This window comes from Sinocyclocheilus rhinocerous, unplaced genomic scaffold, assembly GCF_001515625.1.
Source record: "Sinocyclocheilus rhinocerous isolate Xijiao unplaced genomic scaffold, SAMN03320098_v1.1 scaffold504, whole genome shotgun sequence".
In the NCBI taxonomy this organism is placed as follows: Eukaryota; Metazoa; Chordata; class Actinopteri; order Cypriniformes; family Cyprinidae; genus Sinocyclocheilus; species Sinocyclocheilus rhinocerous.
In genome coordinates, this window is record NW_015645076.1 from 610,141 (window position 1) to 628,490 (window position 18,350).

The 18,350-nt window shown below is 37.2% G+C and overlaps 1 protein-coding gene, 1 long non-coding RNA gene and 1 pseudogene across 2 annotated transcripts in view; all 3 read left to right on the forward strand.

Annotated features, from left to right (window-relative positions):
* The first annotated feature begins 1,075 nt into the window (after positions 1 to 1,075).
* Positions 1,076 to 12,083, forward strand: LOC107705546 (MAGUK p55 subfamily member 4). The gene is given in 22 exon segments (XM_016508863.1): positions 1,076 to 1,199; positions 1,386 to 1,507; positions 1,583 to 1,660; positions 2,702 to 2,785; positions 4,051 to 4,182; positions 6,128 to 6,209; positions 6,356 to 6,441; positions 7,060 to 7,131; positions 7,773 to 7,803; positions 7,806 to 7,968; positions 8,131 to 8,189; positions 8,298 to 8,315; positions 8,780 to 8,821; positions 8,914 to 8,934; positions 9,168 to 9,182; positions 9,295 to 9,336; positions 9,683 to 9,862; positions 9,978 to 10,058; positions 10,160 to 10,253; positions 10,395 to 10,503; positions 11,455 to 11,589; positions 11,708 to 12,083. Coding segments are annotated over 22 exon segments (1,896 nt in total). The 5' UTR covers positions 1,076 to 1,141; the 3' UTR covers positions 11,900 to 12,083.
* Positions 4,461 to 5,925, forward strand: LOC107705558 (uncharacterized; annotated as a pseudogene).
* Positions 12,084 to 15,160: 3,077 nt separating the features above from the next.
* Positions 15,161 to 18,350, forward strand: part of LOC107705571 (uncharacterized) — a 14,157-nt gene continuing 10,967 nt past the window's right edge. Inside the window, exons 1-3 of the long non-coding RNA XR_001636075.1 lie at positions 15,161 to 15,193; positions 15,302 to 15,315; positions 15,517 to 15,588. This is a non-coding gene — a long non-coding RNA (uncharacterized LOC107705571). The remainder of the gene's footprint in view (positions 15,194 to 15,301; positions 15,316 to 15,516; positions 15,589 to 18,350) is intronic.

The following is an 18,350-nucleotide window of genomic DNA, read 5'->3' on the forward strand; positions in this document are numbered from 1 at the left end:
TGTGAAAACACAGTGCAGTGGGATAAAAATAAAAAAAAAGTGTACCATTGGCTCCACTGTTTTAATCAAAGGAGATTACATCCCACGTACATGTGCGTATGTGATGCAGAATGTACGTGTTCAGTGTGGGATCATTAGATGTTAAATTTGTGTGTGTGAGAGAGAGAGAGAGAGAGAGCGAGAGAGAGTTTTATTATGATTAATAACTATTTTAACAACAAGCATGTCCTGCACTTTATGTTCTCATTCATGCATGTTTTTTGCCTAAAAACGAAACCGGAACATCAGACGCAAGTGCTTTGCTTCCGTAGGACATGAAACTTTCTATTAGGCTAATACATAAGAGTTATTTTAGCGTAAAAATATGTTGGTTATGTAGAGTTTTTTATCCAAAGCCACTTAGGGTGCACTTATTACCAGGACAGGCCCCTTGGAGTAACCTGTACTTAAGTGTTTTGCTCAAGGTCAAACTGTGACAAGGGCATTCCTGGACCACCTCCATTCTGGATTTAACCTAAGACCTAAGCGTTATCAGCCCTTACACTTTAACCAATCAATGGTCTATAATTTGCAAATTTGTCATACCCTGGATGCTTTTATTCAAAGTAACAATAAGGACAGTCCCTATAGACCAATGATCCTTATAGGGACCTACAAACGTTTGGTTACTAGCCATGATCTTTATGCCACACCACCCTAAATTACCACTATTGTTTGTCTGTAAAGGTTTTAAGTGCATATCCAAATCACAATGTCTCAGATATTAAACACTTATATAAGGTAAGGCTGGAAACTTGAATTGTATTTACAACCATAAAATTTCTGTAATGCGTTTCCCAAAAGCATTGTAAGGCTGAGTAGATTGCAGAGACCATCAGGGTCAATGGTTCAATGGTACTTAACCTTATGGTGCTTTTGTGAAATGCAGCCCAAGCTAGAATGTCTTATTCACACCAATGAAGAGGAAGTAACAGCATAAACACAACATTTTTATTGAATTTACAGTTTACTTGTATGTAACAGTCAGCAACTGATCAGCAGTTTTACTTGAGTTCATGTGCTTTTTCTTGCAGCTGTATATGAGGAGGGTCAGTGCATCATTTATTTATTCCCTGAACCCCCAAACACTCCAGGATTGACAATGAGACCAGATGTGGAGACTGATCCTAGGTCAGCTCCACTGGAGATGGGAGACAAAGGTATGATGCTGCATGAAGCTACTTAAATTTCAAAGCTTCCATATTAATTGTAGTTTTGCCCTGCTAATTAACAACATGCTAATATTAGCACTGTTGTAGCTGCTGAAAAAGTAGTGAGCATCACATATAACTGACATGTACTCAACCAGCTTTCAGTTCTGAAGGTGCTTGCATTGCATGTTCCAGGCCTGACACAGATCTTGGCACATGTGATTGCTGAAGTGAGGGGCTCTGTCAATAAAGATATAAATGGAGCTGAACTATTGTACAGTCTCCTCAACGCCCCCTGGTTGCAGTCCCTACTAAAGGTAGAGTCCATCCTACATACACTTATTAACAGTGAGTTAAAGGTCAGGGTTCATCATCTCCTTCTTTCTCTGCAGGTGTATGAATGTCTACAGAGGCACCTAAAGGGTCCAGCTAGGCCATATCTTTCCTATTCGTCTGGACTCTCTCTACAGGTCAGCTCCACTCTAACTGTTCTTAAAGGGTTAGTTCACCAAAAAAATGAAAATTCTGTCATTAATTACTCACCCTCATGTCGTTCCAAACCCGTAAGACCTTCACTCATTTTTGGAACACAAATTATTTTTTGACGAAGATATTTTTTATGAAATCTGAGAGCATCTGACCCTCCATAGACAACAACGCAATTGAATAAAGTCGTTATTTTTGGGGGGTTTTTGCGCACAAAAGTATTCTCGTAGCTTCATAAGATTTAGGTTGAACCACTGATGCCACATGGACTATTTTAACGATGTCCTTACTACCTTTCTGGGCCTTGAATGTAGTAGTTGTGTTGCTGTCTATGCGGTGTCAGAAAGCTCTCGGATTTCATCAAAAATATTAATTTGTGTTCCCAAAATGAAAGAAGGTCTTACGGGTTTGGAACGACATGAGGGTGAGTAATTAATGACAGAATTTAAATTTTTGGGTGAACTAATCCTTTAATTTTCACCACAGTTTGTGCCACTCATGCCTTGTAGTTTCAGTTCACGCTTCCTTGATGGAGTTCAAAATATCCAAAATATGACCTCTAAAGCTTCATCATTTAGTGTGCCTGAGGACTTCATTGCAGATTGTACTGGGTCTTTAGACCTCTTGACACCACATGAACATAATGTTATTACCCGACTGACATGATGTTATTGCTCTGTTGGGTTTATGTTTTGGTCTGAATCTGTGGCTCATGAGGTTTACTGTTGCCCTTGGTCTGGGCCGTAGGGGGTCTGGTATTGGTTTGGACCTAGGTCTTAGAGCAGGGGTGGGCAACTTTGGCCTTCGAGATCCACTGTTCTAATAATCTAACCAAAGTCTTCAGGATTATTAGAAAATTCGAGGCAGGTGTTATTGAGCTAAACTGCAGGACAATAAATCTCGAGGGGCAGAGTTGCCCACCCCTATCTTAGAGGGTCTGTTAGAGGTCTTGGACTTGACTCCAATTTTTGTATCAATACATTTTCAATTCCTAATAAGTCCTGACTCATGTTTTGGCACTCTAGATTCTGTCTTACCTGCTGGCAGTCCCAAAACCCTCAAATGAAGCTCGAGAACTATATGCCCTCCTTAGTCATCCCCACCTACAGGTGAGCAATGTTTCTAAGGATATAAATACATGTTTTTTAAACAGCATGGTGTTTGGAGGGGCATAGTTTCTTGGCCATCACCCTCTTCATGATAGAACCTTTCTACAGTCTCAGGCCAGATATTTTTGTAGTGTTTCGGGGCAGACTTTAACTACCTTTCTGGGCCTTGAATGTAGTAGTTGTGTTGCTGTCTATGCGGTGTCAGAAAGCTCTCGGATTTCATCAAAAATATTAATTTGTGTTCCCAAAATGAAAGAAGGTCTTACGGGTTTGGAACGACATGAGGGTGAGTAATTAATGACAGAATTTAAATTTTTGGGTGAACTAATCCTTTAATTTTCACCACAGTTTGTGCCACTCATGCCTTGTAGTTTCAGTTCACGCTTCCTTGATGGAGTTCAAAATATCCAAAATATGACCTCTAAAGCTTCATCATTTAGTGTGCCTGAGGACTTCATTGCAGATTGTACTGGGTCTTTAGACCTCTTGACACCACATGAACATAATGTTATTACCCGACTGACATGATGTTATTGCTCTGTTGGGTTTATGTTTTGGTCTGAATCTGTGGCTCATGAGGTTTACTGTTGCCCTTGGTCTGGGCCGTAGGGGGTCTGGTATTGGTTTGGACCTAGGTCTTAGAGCAGGGGTGGGCAACTTTGGCCTTCGAGATCCACTGTTCTAATAATCTAACCAAAGTCTTCAGGATTATTAGAAAATTCGAGGCAGGTGTTATTGAGCTAAACTGCAGGACAATAAATCTCGAGGGGCAGAGTTGCCCACCCCTATCTTAGAGGGTCTGTTAGAGGTCTTGGACTTGACTCCAATTTTTGTATCAATACATTTTCAATTCCTAATAAGTCCTGACTCATGTTTTGGCACTCTAGATTCTGTCTTACCTGCTGGCAGTCCCAAAACCCTCAAATGAAGCTCGAGAACTATATGCCCTCCTTAGTCATCCCCACCTACAGGTGAGCAATGTTTCTAAGGATATAAATACATGTTTTTTAAACAGCATGGTGTTTGGAGGGGCATAGTTTCTTGGCCATCACCCTCTTCATGATAGAACCTTTCTACAGTCTCAGGCCAGATATTTTTGTAGTGTTTCGGGGCAGACTTTATGGACCAGTAGATGATTGTAGACATTGTTGCTTTGCATTTTTGTTAATTAGAAGGTTTTCAAGTTGACCACTTCCAGTATTCGATTAGTTGTGTGGAATGTGTTGTCAACCATAGAAATAACAGAAACCGCATGTGTTTTTCAGGCTCTCCTTTCTGCTCATGACACAGTAAGTTTGAGAGACTATGAGCCAGATCTGCCACCATTGCCTAAAGACCTGCCTGAAGATGAGGAAGCCATGAGAATTGTTTGCTTGGTCAAAAACAATCAGCCTCTGGTGAGCATGACCAGAAGAAGGAGTGGCAGGCAAATCTAAGGCTTGCTTTTACTAACCTTTGATTTATTTAGACTCTTTCAATGTACATTACTGGAGCCTGTCTTTCAGATCAGCACAGCAACAAGGTTCCGTGATAAAAAATGGTTAAAAACCTTGTTGCTTAGGAAGAGTTTTAGCCATGAGGTTCTTTCTTCTTCTATTGCTTAAATATTAGATTGTTTGTTAATTCATTTTTTTAAATCTAGTAAAAGTTTTTCTGGTAACTATGAGCTGTGTGTTGTCATGGATAGACGGGAGCTGGTAGAGAGTTTCAAAGCCACTGGGACACTTTAAGGCAAGCAGCCCACTGTGGACTCTTCTCAGCTGGGGGACGGCTGGCTGGAGATGCCATGTTGGAAGGTCCCAGGGTGGGGGTTCAACATCCAGCAAGAATCCTGCATCCCCAAGCGTTTATGCTCCCACCCCTACACACCACTGCAACACTTTGGGAAGTTGCCGCCAGAACAGTATATTATGGAAACAGAGCCTCCGTTCCTCCACCCCTTGTGTCTGTAGCTCTGTTTTGATTGGTAAGGACCAAAACCCTAGATTTGGAGGTTCCCATTATTACATTCATCAAGATTTGTGACTTGTATCCCTTTGCTGAAAGCATTATGTAATTAGTGTTCTTTGTCTTCTTGTCTTCAACCATTTCACCATTAATTTCTCATTCTTTCACTGAAGACAATTTGATTGAGAATTTAGACAGCGGGGATGAGAGTGATGGCAGTTCTATGCTACATAAAATTTCCCAACCATCCCCATGGATTTCCTCAACATCTTGCTGCTTTCATGCTTCAAATCCTCCTCCAAAACATCCTCCCCCTCATTCCCGAACCGCTCCCCCAAGCCCAATGCACTGTCATCGGGTAAGGGAGACCATCACATGCTCTCATACAAGGCCGGCAAAGGAGGAAGGTCTGAATGAATTGCGGAATACATTGCAGCAGGCCACCAGCTGCATGGAGCGCAGTTCTGAAAACGTCCACCTGCTTGGTGAGAGGATGGCTGCTGCTACCGAACGCATATCTGAGAGTGTGCAGGAGAATTCTCAGGCTTTGGCGATGTTAACGCATGTAGTGGAGAAGCTTCAAGGGTTAGTCTCCACAAGCAACACAATTTCGGAATCACCACATGGCACCGAGACTGCAAGTAGACTGGTTAACCGGATGGGTAGCAGATCGCTCAGTGTTCCCACCAGTCCAGCTATTGCCTCATCCTCTCGCATTTCTCATTGTCCTTCCAGTTCCTCTTCCTCCTCTTCTTCTTCATCTGCCATCACTTTTCTGGAGCAGCCAGTGCTATCAAAGGGGAAATCCTTTAATCCCAAAACAAAGCCATCACGATCTCCTCAACGGAGACAGCTCGATGTCCAGCACCGGATGACCAATGGGTCCTTGACGTCCAGCCCTGCCCAAAACCACAAAGTGAACAGCAGCGCATTTAGATGTTTCTTTAGCCAGAAGAAAAAGAAAAACAAGAAAAAGGAATAAGGCCACTTCCACATTTCCACTGTTATGAACATCCTTTCATATTCTTGCTGTCTCAAGCATGCAGGTCTTTAATCTTTAATATGTGTGTATTCATCTAATATGTCACCACCGGTCCTTGATGTTACCATTGTCACATTAGTGCTTGTCCAACCTTTTTGGAAGTGATGTTTTGTTTTGTTTGGTATTTTATTGGTCATTCTCATTGGTTCAACATCCCCATGACTGTCCGTTCTCATATCTCTTCTTCGTCGTCTTTCTCTTCATGTAACATTGCAGTTCAGTTTGTCATTAAATATTGTTCCTGGCATGCCACTTCCATCAGATGTTTGATGAATGCATGTTTTGTGCTTGATTCATATCAAATGAAGCCTTGTAGATATTTAGATTGATATCTGCTTTCTTCTAACATATAGGGAACAACAATCAGGAGAGATGATGTGACAGGGGAAATATACATTGCTCGGGTTATACATGGAGGACTGGCTAACCGCAGTGGTGAGGGTTGCCTGTCTGTACTTTTTTTCTGAATCCCTCTTTTCTATTTGTGTCTCTGATATACCATGCTCACGTATTTTATACTCTCTATGTCAGTATTACTTCTCATGGAGTCTTGTTTCTTGTCTACGTGCTTCTTCTTGAAGGTCTCTTGCATGCTGGAGATAGGCTGGTGGAGGTAAACGGTCAACCCGTGTTTGGACTGGAACCAGAACAGATTATACAAATTCTGGTTAGTACACATTTACTCTCCTATTATATGTTGGTCCACAAAATGGGATTCTGTTACACTTGTGTCCCACATTCCTATCCGGGTCACGGCACCAATGTCAGATAAAGTCAAGTCACCTTTATTTCCTTAGAACTTGATACAGATTGTATCAAAGTAGTTTCACAGAAATAAACAGCAAAATAGCAGAATCAATTATGGAAACTCAACTATGGAGACAATGGTGTCATTATTTAGCTCAAGTCAGTTTAGTGTTGGTTCAGTTGATCAATAACAGTGTGAAGTTCATCGATTTGAAATGAGTTCAGTTCAGCTATAAGCAGTTCTATAAAAGGCAGAAATGTCATTATTCAGTTTGAGTCAGTTCAGTGTCGATTCAATTCAGTTCAATACCAACGTCAATGTTGCAATATGCAATTCAGCTGTAAAGCAACTCTATAGAAAACGATAGTGCCATAATTTTTCTACAGCAAAGTAGAATAAATAACTCTTTTTATCACAAACCAAGGCTCTACTGTACCAAACAACAACTATTCTGACTAGTCTTCTATTTCAACAAGAAAATAATGATAATTCAACAATATTCAGTTTTAAGTTTTGTGTCTTCATTTCCTACCACAGACCCACTCCCATGGAACCATAATGTTTAAGGTGGTTCCCATCACTGACAGGCCAGTCAACAACCAAACCATGGTGAGTTACCAAACATCAACCCTAGATCTATACTAGTCTATAATCTGTACTAGTCTAGATCTATCACAGGATCTAACTTATGATCAGCAGGAATAGCATGGAATACCCAAATGAGCTATATATTACTATTTTACTTATATTACGGTACTTATATATTACTATTTTTATTCAACCACATGTATCACAGCAACCAGTGAAACAGTGACACACACTACTTCATTTTCCCAAAACAAAGCACACTGTGCAGTATACTGTATCCCAAAATGCATTGCACTTGCCATGACCTTCAATTTGTAGTATGACGAATGTTCCAGAAATAAAATCAGCTTAACGTCTTTATCTTCAATAATTATTTGGTCAGACTAACAAGAATGAAAACATTTTATACAAACTTGGAATAAAATAATGGACAAAATACCTGTCAAAGAACATGATCAGATTCCATTTACAGAATTATTATGCATGTAATGAGGTCATGTGACAACATATTGGCATATAACTCCTTGACATATTTATTAATGTTGCTGACTGTTTCAGTTTTTTTTTAAATAATAGGTAAAGGAAGGTTTATTGCATAGATCTGTGTGTCTATCAACTGGGAATGTGCATGATGTTTTTAATGGCTTTGCTCTCTTCACAAGCTGTATGTGCGTGCCATGGTGGAGTACAATCCCACGTGGACCCTTCCATTCCCTGCGCTGATGCCGGCATGGCGTTCAGGAAGGGAGATATCCTGGAGATTGTGGATCAGTCAGACACTCTCTGGTGGCAGGCTGTAAAACTACCCAGTATCTCGGCCTGCGCTGGCCTCATTCCTTCCACCAGCTTGCTGAAAAGGTCAGTTCTAAGTAGTCGAGGGTTAAAGGTCAGTGACAGAATAATTACACATCTGCATAGGCTGTGTTATGATGTGATGAGATTTGGCAGCTGACTTGAATGTGATTTGAGATTAGGTTGATAATCGCCGGCCCCGATTTGTGACTGTGTGTGCTTTTGCAGGAAGCAGAAAGAGTTATGGTGGTTTCAGCCTTATCATCCTTACACTTGTGTCAAAACCTGTGAGTAAACAGTATATGCTGTTATTGTTTCATATGTGCATTTACTCAGTATGTGTTGAATTCAACTGTTATGCATTGGCTATCTTTTGTTTCCATGCCAACCTGCAGTGAGCACAGTGGATGAAGGTGAGCATTCAGTCGAGAGTCTAGAAATACACAAGCCTGCAGGTTATTATAATTATTAGAATTTCTAATTTCAGTAATATTTGTTAATTGTTTTGAAAAAAGACTGTTATGGTCACCAAGGCTGCATTTATTTGATCAAACTACAGTAAAAACAGTACTATTGTGAAATATTATTACATTTTAAAATAACTGCTTCCTTTTTATTATATTTTATGTGTGATTTGTTCCTGTGATGGTAAAGCTGAATTTTCAGCAGCTATTACTGCGGTCTTCAGTATCACATGATCCTTTTAATCATTCTAATATGCTGATTTGCTGCTCAAGAAACATTTGTTATTATCAATGCTGAAAAAAGTAGTGCTGCTTAATATTTTTGTGTGAACACTGCTTGTGTGTGCATTGTGAAACACACCTTAGGCTCGTCTGTGATCTCTTTCTTTTTTCCTCTTTTTTTATTCTTACAGAAGATGACTTGATTGCCATAGATGAAAAATGTGTAGAAGCAGGTACGTTTTCTTGTCTGATTTAAATGAGTATTAAAACCTATCTATGTAATGCTTGTTTTGCTTACACATGTGTTTTGTTTCCTCGTGCACAGATGAGGAGGCGTTTGAATCTGGTAGGTAAGTCCTGAACGTATCAGGAGAAAACTGTAGTGAATTCAGATTTAGGGTCAATGGTTTTACATCTTTAACTATTCTCACAACTACAGCAACAACTAGATTTGTGAAAAAAAATGATATTATGGTATTAAAGATGTTTATAAAAATTTTTTATAGAGTGCAGCTTTAAACACTTTAAAATGATTGTCTTAAAACGTATGTCCCCGTGTCCTTCATGATGATTCGTCAGAAGAGCTAAAGGATGGTGAGTGTAGAAATCATAAAACTTTATATTAATTGCAGCTGCTTGTGCTGATATGATAATTATTCTGCATTTGTTATTAGATGCATTAACTGTGTCTTGTGTCGTTTTTCAGAGGAGAGTGAATTCAGCACCAACATTGAGGGGATTTATCTGAGTAAGTGACTCACAGATATTACAAGATTTACTGGTTTATATTTATTATAGCTTATACAAACACTAGATGAAGAGGACTAGATGAAGGCAACTGAAGAATACTAGATGAAGGCAACTTTGGTTTATCTACGACTTGGTTGTAGATACCAACATTTTGCACATGCTAGTGATTTAAAGGAGTATATTGACTCAGGTGGAAGATATTACATGCATTGATTATATTAGATTAATAACAATATACAACACATACCACTCATTAACTGTCTGTTCCTGATTCTGTAGCATCATATGACTGTGCATTTTTTGATTGTGTTTTTATTCTTTGTACATATTATTGTGAATGTCAGCTGGTTTTCGACGAAGTCTGCGTCTCTGTCGCCAACGTAGAGGTCAGGCTTTTGGAACATCCCAGTTCTGCACCCTACGCTGCCCCACGGGCTGTTACAGTTTACTGGCCAACCCGTATGAGGAGGTGGTGCGGTACCAGCACCATCCAGAGCACCCACACCGCCTCATAGCACTGCTGGGTGAGTGTGTCTGAGTGGGCTACAATCAGCCAGCAAAATACACCTATACCACCTTGTACAACCAACCCTGCCTGCACATTATCATGTGTGTCCTGAACTGGTACTCTGCCATCAGGTCCATCCGGTGTCGGGGTAAATGAATTACGCAGGAGGCTAATTGAGATCAATCCAAAGGTCTACCAAGGAGCCGTTCCCCGTGAGTTTCATATTATAGATATGACTTTGTGTGATATAACTGTACATATGAAAAAGTGGACACGTGTGCTGATTTTGAAGTTGACTTTCATTTCCACTCAGATACCACACGGCCACCCAAATGCCATGAGGGATCTGGCAGAGAATATCACTTTATCAGCCGAGAGCAGTTTGACACCATGGTCTGCAATCACAGGTGGTCTAAATATACTCAACTGTGCATAAACAGATATTTCCTAATTTACTATGTTTTGGGGGGGGGGTGTATAATCCAACTAAATGTTGTTATTTTTAACCCTAGATAGGTCAGTGACTTTTTCCTCTCTTTCTTCCTCAGGTTTATTGAGTTTGGGGAGTTGAGAGGTCATCTCTATGGCACTAGTGTAGATGCGGTTAAAGATGTCTTGGCGAGTGGAAAGATCTGTGTGATTGACATTGAGCCATATGTGAGTTTCTCTTGGGAATATATTCATCTGTTGTTATTAGTGGTGTTTGCTAAGTTTTATTCTAAATATTTCAGATTAGGAAAGTGGACAACACCTTAACTTACGTATTAAACTTAGGCGAGTAACTCGTGTTCAGATCTGTTGAGGAGAACAGTGTTATTTTAGTATTATTAATATACTATTAGGGTTATTATTGTTGACTAAAGCTAAAACTATTCAAAACATTTTCGTTACTTGGTGTAAAGCTAAAATAAAATAAAAAAATTTAGATGAAATATGTCAACTAAACAGAAATTAGAAATCCTGCCATGGCAACTGAAGCACTAAAATATTATACTATTAATATTTAGGCTTAATTTATTTGTTAATATTTAGGTTTCATTATTTACATTTTTACTATTTAGGTTTATTTTTTTCAGTTTTAGTTTTAGTTTTTAATTATTTCCAGTAATAAATAAAAACTAAAACTAAAACTGGAAAAAAATTATAAACCTAAATAGTAAAAATATAAATAATGAAACCTAAATATTAACAAATAAATTAAGCCTAAATATTAATAGTATAGTAAACTATACTATTATAGTTTTTATTAATATTTTAAATTAGCTTTTATTTTAATTTTAGTTACTTTTTTTTTTTTGTGTGTGTTCTTTTGCCATTTTTATAATTTTCTTATTATTACATTACATATCTAAATATTTCTATTTTGGTTTAATTTATTTTCATCTCGGTTTCAATTTTTATTTACAGTTAGTCATTTTAGTGTTTCAACCTAAACTTATTTTTACGTTTTTCATCTATAATATTTTTTCATCGATAAAGTTTCTAATAACCCTGGAAGAGAAGTGTGCTATTATTATGCTACTATAAAGCAAAACTGGTTGTCTTAATCTGGATTATGCCTGACTTGTTTTGATGCTTTACTTTGCTTTCTATGTTCTTGACCTCCAGGCATTAGAGTCAGTGAGAACTGCAGAGCTGAGGGCTTATGTCATCTTTATAAAGCCTCCTACTGTTGAGCAGATGAAATGCACACGGATGAACTCGCATATCATCACAAATTGCTACACCAGCCGACCTTTTAAGGTGAGCTAGCATCTTTACCTATGTCCACTCAATTTATTTTTCACCTTTCAAGGTATGATTTGTGTCTTACAGGTACGTTATTTCCATTCATCTCTATATTTTCTCTCTTTTGAGTCAGGATGAAGATATTCAGGAGATAGAGGATGCAGGATGCAATATGGAACAGCATTACTGTCAGTTCTTTGATCATGTGATAGTAAACGATGGCCTGCAGGCCGCATGTGTGCAGCTGCTGACCGCTGTGAGGAGAGCTCAGGATGAACCGCAGTGGGTACCGACCGCATGGATCAGACCAACTGACCAGTCTTAATATGAGCTCAAGGATGCTATAGGAGAGCGGATGAGCACGAATATGCAAATAAACGTTCTTTTTCACCTTTTTTTGGTGAGAACAATGTGTGTTTTGTCTTTAAAAATGTTAGAGTCTGAATACAAATTATGTTCACATTTTATCAGGTGTCAATCTTTTGTTTGGACATTTTGTTCGCCCAAGTGAAAAAAACAAATAAATCCTAAACATTTATTAAGCTCTCCAAAAGAGATTTGGTATTTGTTAATCCACTTTAAACTGTATTTGATTTTGAGGATTTTCAGGTTTGGAGTGATGAGGGGTTAATGAAAAGAACAGAACTAACGTCACTTGAGTTGACATGCGTTTATGGGACAGTGAAAAATGAAACCCATCACACCTGATGTTACGCACATGTCACACCACTTACATTAAGTGAACGATTTAGTCATTTCAGTTTTTTTTAAACTTGCATATTTGACATTTTCATGCTTTTTTGTAACCTCTGGGACCCAGTCAGAGACTTTTGTCTTCTGCAGAGGACATTATATTTTAGTGAATTTCTCTGAGACCATACATGCCACAGTTTTAAGTCCGGATGTCCTGTACAGAGCACATTCAGGGTTTTTTAGGAATATCAAATGTTTGAAGGTTTGATCATAAACACACCTTCTCTTTGTTCTTTCAAAATGACTGATATTGACAGACTGATCAAATTTAGCACTCTTAGGGAAATATGATAATATTTGTAATTATTATTTTCAAATTGTTTGTCGTAAATAAACATCTCAGAAAAATGTTATGGGGTTTCAAGTCAGAATGTGACTTTTTGTTATGAAACAGGGCATCATTTTCATACATGTCTTCTGTAGAAGACACCAGGACAAACATGTTAATCAGGCATTTTGGAGAAACACAACAAGTCAATAGGGAAAGAAATTATAAATCAATATTCCTATGAAATATGAGATATTCTTATCTCCCTTTATAACACTTCTTTTATTCTTTTACAACTTCTTCTGCTTTTATGGTTTGCCCCAAGAACACATTAATATGCAAATTAGATGCATTGTATAGATACATTGAATAAAATGTCAATATCAATTTATGGATATTTTACACACACATTGCATAAAGTAAAATAGTACATCAAATCATTATGTTATATCTTTCATAACATAGTTGAGAATCATCTTTGTACAAAGTTTGGTTCAAAATAGTCTGAAACCTAAAAACTGATGATTGGTGAATGAAAAAAATAAATCATTATTTTTGCCTATACATGCCTTTTCATGTCTATGTATTTATTTATTTTAATAAATTAGTCCTGACATCCTCTACAAAGGACATAGAATAAAATATGAATAAAATATATTTTTTTCAAAAATGTTTTTTCTACATTTGTTTCTTATGCTCCAAACAATGTAACGACAAAAAAAAAATCACAAAACTTTTTTAATGGTTCTCAGGAGGGTAAATAAAAAGAATAAGATATAATAGGTCATATAGTCTATTACTAGAAGGAATACAAGTATCTTAAAACGTAAGTGTTATCTATCTTTTGTGTACATTGTAGTTGCAGCCTTTTGACAGTGATTAACAGCATCTGCCCCTATATACATATCATTACGTTTTGAATTGTACGTCTAGTAAGTCCGGGAAGTTAGCCACGCCCACTCGTCTCCAGCATCAACAATAGACAACGTGCAAAACAAAATCTGAGACCACAAACGACATGAACATACAAAGATAATGGTTTTTCCTCAGTAATTAAAACGACAACGCTTTTATTATTCAGCTCCAAACAATGGATACGGAAGCAAAGGTTTGTTATGTGCTTGAAAGAGAAGTCTCGTGCTCTGGACAGTTAGTTTGTTGACAAGCAGTTACTGACAGACGTGAATTAAACTATATGATTGTAGGTTCCCAGCACAAGGAGAAGAGATCTCCCTCCGATTCCTCAAGCACAGAGGGTAAGTCTAGGATATTCATAAAATATCCTGTGTGTTTCTTTATGTTATACTTTGGAGCTGTTGCTCATCAGTCTTCCCGTTCTATTTGATTTTACTGAATATAAGCTTCACATTGACAATCACAACAGTAGTCAGTAAAGCAGAAGTTCTCAACTCTGGCCCTCGAGATCCACTTTCCCGCAGAATTTAGCTCCAACCTTGATCAAGAATGATTGAGAGCCCCTGGCCCTGCAGTTAAGGTAAGCTCGGAGAGTCAGAGGCTTTTGCTCCCCCTGTAAGTTTGTAAATGTAGAGGACTAGGCTTTCTGGGCTTAGCCATTGAAATCTGTTTAACCCTCTTAAATTATGTTTAAAACATAGTCTGGATTGAAGCAATACCATATTAATGCAAATAAATGCAAAAATGTATCCAGTCAGTACTGAGGTTAACATTTAGATACACGTGAGATCAATCTGAGAAGAGAAATCTACTTTATTTATTGGTATGGTAAAAGTAAATCTCACAGAAATGGTTGAGAAACGCCTAGATCATATTTGACCCCTAAATCATAAGGAAATTAAGCCTATTTTTGGGGCTATTAAGGTTTTGTTGTTGTATTCTGACATTATTTTCATGACATTTAAGCTTAATTCTCACTTAAATTTTATTAATGTGATGCTTTAAGTTGATCATAGGTGAGTAAAGACATTATAAAAATGTTACACAAATGTTGCTATTTCAAATAAATGCTGTTCTTTTAAACTTTCTATTCATCAAAGAATCGTTAAAAAACAAAAAACCTGCATCATGGTTTTCACAAAAATATTAAGTAGCACTGTATTTTTTATCAAATAATGAACAATGCTTTTTTTTTTTTTTTTTTTCAAACACACATATATTTGATCAAATAAATGCAGCCTTGCATAAATATAAACCTTTTGGGGGGGAATTCCCTAATACAAAGCTGAATTTATTTGATAAAAAATGCAGTAAAAAAATGTAAATGGTGTGTGCTTATGTCATAAGGTTGAGTAACAGTATTTGATGGTGACTCCTGAGTAGCTCCTCCCTTACATAATCCTGCTGCTTGGCAGATGCCCGTCTCAGATTTAGACTCACATTAATCCTTGCTTTAAGTGCTCGGAGATGTTTGTTTGTACATGTCCCTTGTGTTCCCCCTGTACTCTTGAGTGGAATGGAGAAAAAGCAGACAGTAAGCTTTATTAGACACAATATACAAATGTAGAGCCCTCAACAGGTGCAGCATCTGATGCTTAAGTTTCATTGGAACTGTTTATTGCTAACCTTATATTATCTTTTAACATTTTAGCGGGGACCACGAGCACTGCCATCTATGCCAAGGTAAGATCACTAGGCAGATCACATGTTGTTTAAATTGTACTTTTATACAGGAAACTCACATACTTTTATTTCCTTCCTCTTCCTTCATTAACACACACACACATACAGTCAGGAGACAGCAGGTGAGTGTTTCTCTTTAAAATGTTATTCACATTTGAGATCTCTTGGTCCAGTCTTATTATGTATTTGAGTAGGTAATGTTTAAAATTTTATGATGTGTCTGTTAGGTTGGTTTGCCTTTATGTTTCAAGTTAAAAATGGACGTTTATTGGTCAGTGAACATTAGATTATATAATGAAGCTCTTTTCTGTTGTCCTTCAAAGAGGAGATTCCTGCTCCAAAGAGTAGGAAAAAGAAGGCCAAGAGGGATGTGGAGAGTGTGGATGAACCTGACGGTGAGTTTAGGTGATATAAGCAACACACTTGATAGGAGAGAATGGGGCTAGTTGTCACAGAGGGAAGTTGTCACAAGGGCTAAATCTCAGAAACGGTAAAGTCAAAAGTCCAGTTACACAAATTTAGTTTTGTATATTAGTTTCAAACTAGTGTTATTTTATTATAATTGATATATTATTGTAGTTTTTGTTACGTTTACATTTAGTCATTTAGCACAGTGGTTCCCAAACTTTTTGAAAGCATGGCACCCCTTTGTAGTGCTTTTTTTTTTCCACGGCACCCCAACCCAATTAAACTAAACGCACATGTGTACATGTATATGAAATTAAATCCAGATGAGCAAACAACAAATGAAGCATAAACAGCAGCATGAATTTATTATGAATGAATCACATCAGACATAATATGAGGTGAAACAACCCATTCAAATTAACCATCTGTCTTTTACAACTGGATGACACATGTCAACAGACTGATTTGAACCATTTACTGTATGTGGGAATCATTGGAACAAAACACATTTAAAGATTGATACTTAACTCTTTAAAAAATAATAAACAACTCAAATTCAATTTTTTCTTTAGTTTCTCATTTGATTTGTTCAAACCTGACCTTATAACTTAAAAAAATTTAAATAAAATATCTGTGCATGGAAAGAGGTTGAAAACGGCAACAGCACATTGACGGCGCATTCTGAGATAGATGGGTATAATTTAGGGTTGTGACGGTGAGGAAAAGAGGGGGGTAGTTTTCCCTCTTTTCCTTGCTTTCCTTCCGTTTTAAATAGCTTGTAAAAGCGCCCTGCGCATTTTACTTTCATTTTCAAATTAGCGCCAATTCCGCGTCAAGCAGTTGTTTGTTTTTAGTTTGTTTGAGTTTTCCCTCTTTTCCTTACTTTCCTTTGCTTTTAAATAACTTAAAAGCGCCGTGCGCATTTTACTTTCACTTTCAAATTAGCAGCAATTCGGCGTCAGTTGCTTGAATTCAATTCGAATTTTGCAAGTCGTTTTGAAACTCTTCTGCCATCGTCTTGTCTGTCTCACTTCACTCTTCTTTGTCAGCTTCTCCTCACATGATAAATGAAATCTGATCTGTGATGCGACTGTCATTCGGCACGCTGCATTGAGCAGCCGCGTTCAGTTTTAATTTGAGTAAACTAAATGATTTTTATTACTATAAAAAATCAAAACGACGGTGGGCAAGCGACATAACCGGTGTTGCGGCTTCACACCGGTTAAACGGTCAACACCTTCTATTAGCAGCAACACGAATTTCGAGTCCTGTCAATCACTGCGTGAAATATAAAATTGAGCGCGCACCAGTACAAAGGGCGGAGCGGACGGGACAATTCTCTCCTGAGGACAGTCCAATTGGCGGTAAATATTCAAACTTTAAATAAGTATGAAATATATCAGTGGTTTTTCCATTTTATTTTTCACGATTTATTTTCGTTTGGACATGCTCATATGTTGGTGTTTTGATATAGCCTATTTTTAAAATATATGCTGTAAAAGGTTTATTTTAGGTTATTTAAATAGGAAAAAAAGCTAAGATTCTGCGGCACCCCTAGCCAGTTGTCACGGCACCCACTTTGGGAACCACTGATTTAGCAGACGCTTTTATCTAAAACGACTCACAAATGAGGACAACAGAAGCAATCAAAACCAACAAAAGGGCAATAATATGTAAGTGCTGTGACAAGTTTCGGTTAGCCTAATGCAGTAGGCTACACATAGCAAGTTTTTTTTTATAATAAATAAAAAGAAAAACAAGTAGATAGAATAGGGAACGTTAGTGTTAGAGGGTCTTTAAAAAAAAAAAAAATAAAACAATTCAAAAGAATAAAAAGAAAACAAGATAGAATAAAAAAAAATAGAGAATGCTAGTATTAATATTTGATAATATTATATAACATTGTTATATTTTTTAATATTATAAATTAGATTTTATTTAAATAACAATCTTACTTATCATTTTAGTAATTTTATTGGGGGTATTTTTGTTTGTTTTTGTCATTTAAATTTTTTTATTTATAAATTTTTGTTCATTTAGTTTTATTATTTTAGTACTTCAAATTAAACTCTTTTTTTATGGTTTTAGTTTTAGTTAACTATATATTTTTCAAACACAGTTTTAAAACTATCAAATTAGGATGCTTTTGTCATATCCTCCAAACCACATTTTTGTAATTTTTGCTATAACCTTCTCCTCACATGATAAATGAAATCTGATCTGTGATGCGACTGTCATTCGGCACGCTGCATTGAGCAGCCGCGTTCAGTTTTAATTTGAGTAAACTAAATGATTTTTATTACTATAAAAAATCAAAACGACGGTGGGCAAGCGACATAACCGGTGTTGCGGCTTCACACCGGTTAAACGGTCAACACCTTCTATTAGCAGCAACACGAATTTCGAGTCCTGTCAATCACTGCGTGAAATATAAAATTGAGCGCGCACCAGTACAAAGGGCGGAGCGGACGGGACAATTCTCTCCTGAGGACAGTCCAATTGGCGGTAAATATTCAAACTTTAAATAAGTATGAAATATATCAGTGGTTTTTCCATTTTATTTTTCACGATTTATTTTCGTTTGGACATGCTCATATGTTGGTGTTTTGATATAGCCTATTTTTAAAATATATGCTGTAAAAGGTTTATTTTAGGTTATTTAAATAGGATGATTTAGCAATCTAAAACGACTCACAAATGAGGACAACAGAAGCAATCAAAACCAACAAAAGGGCAATAAGGGCAATAA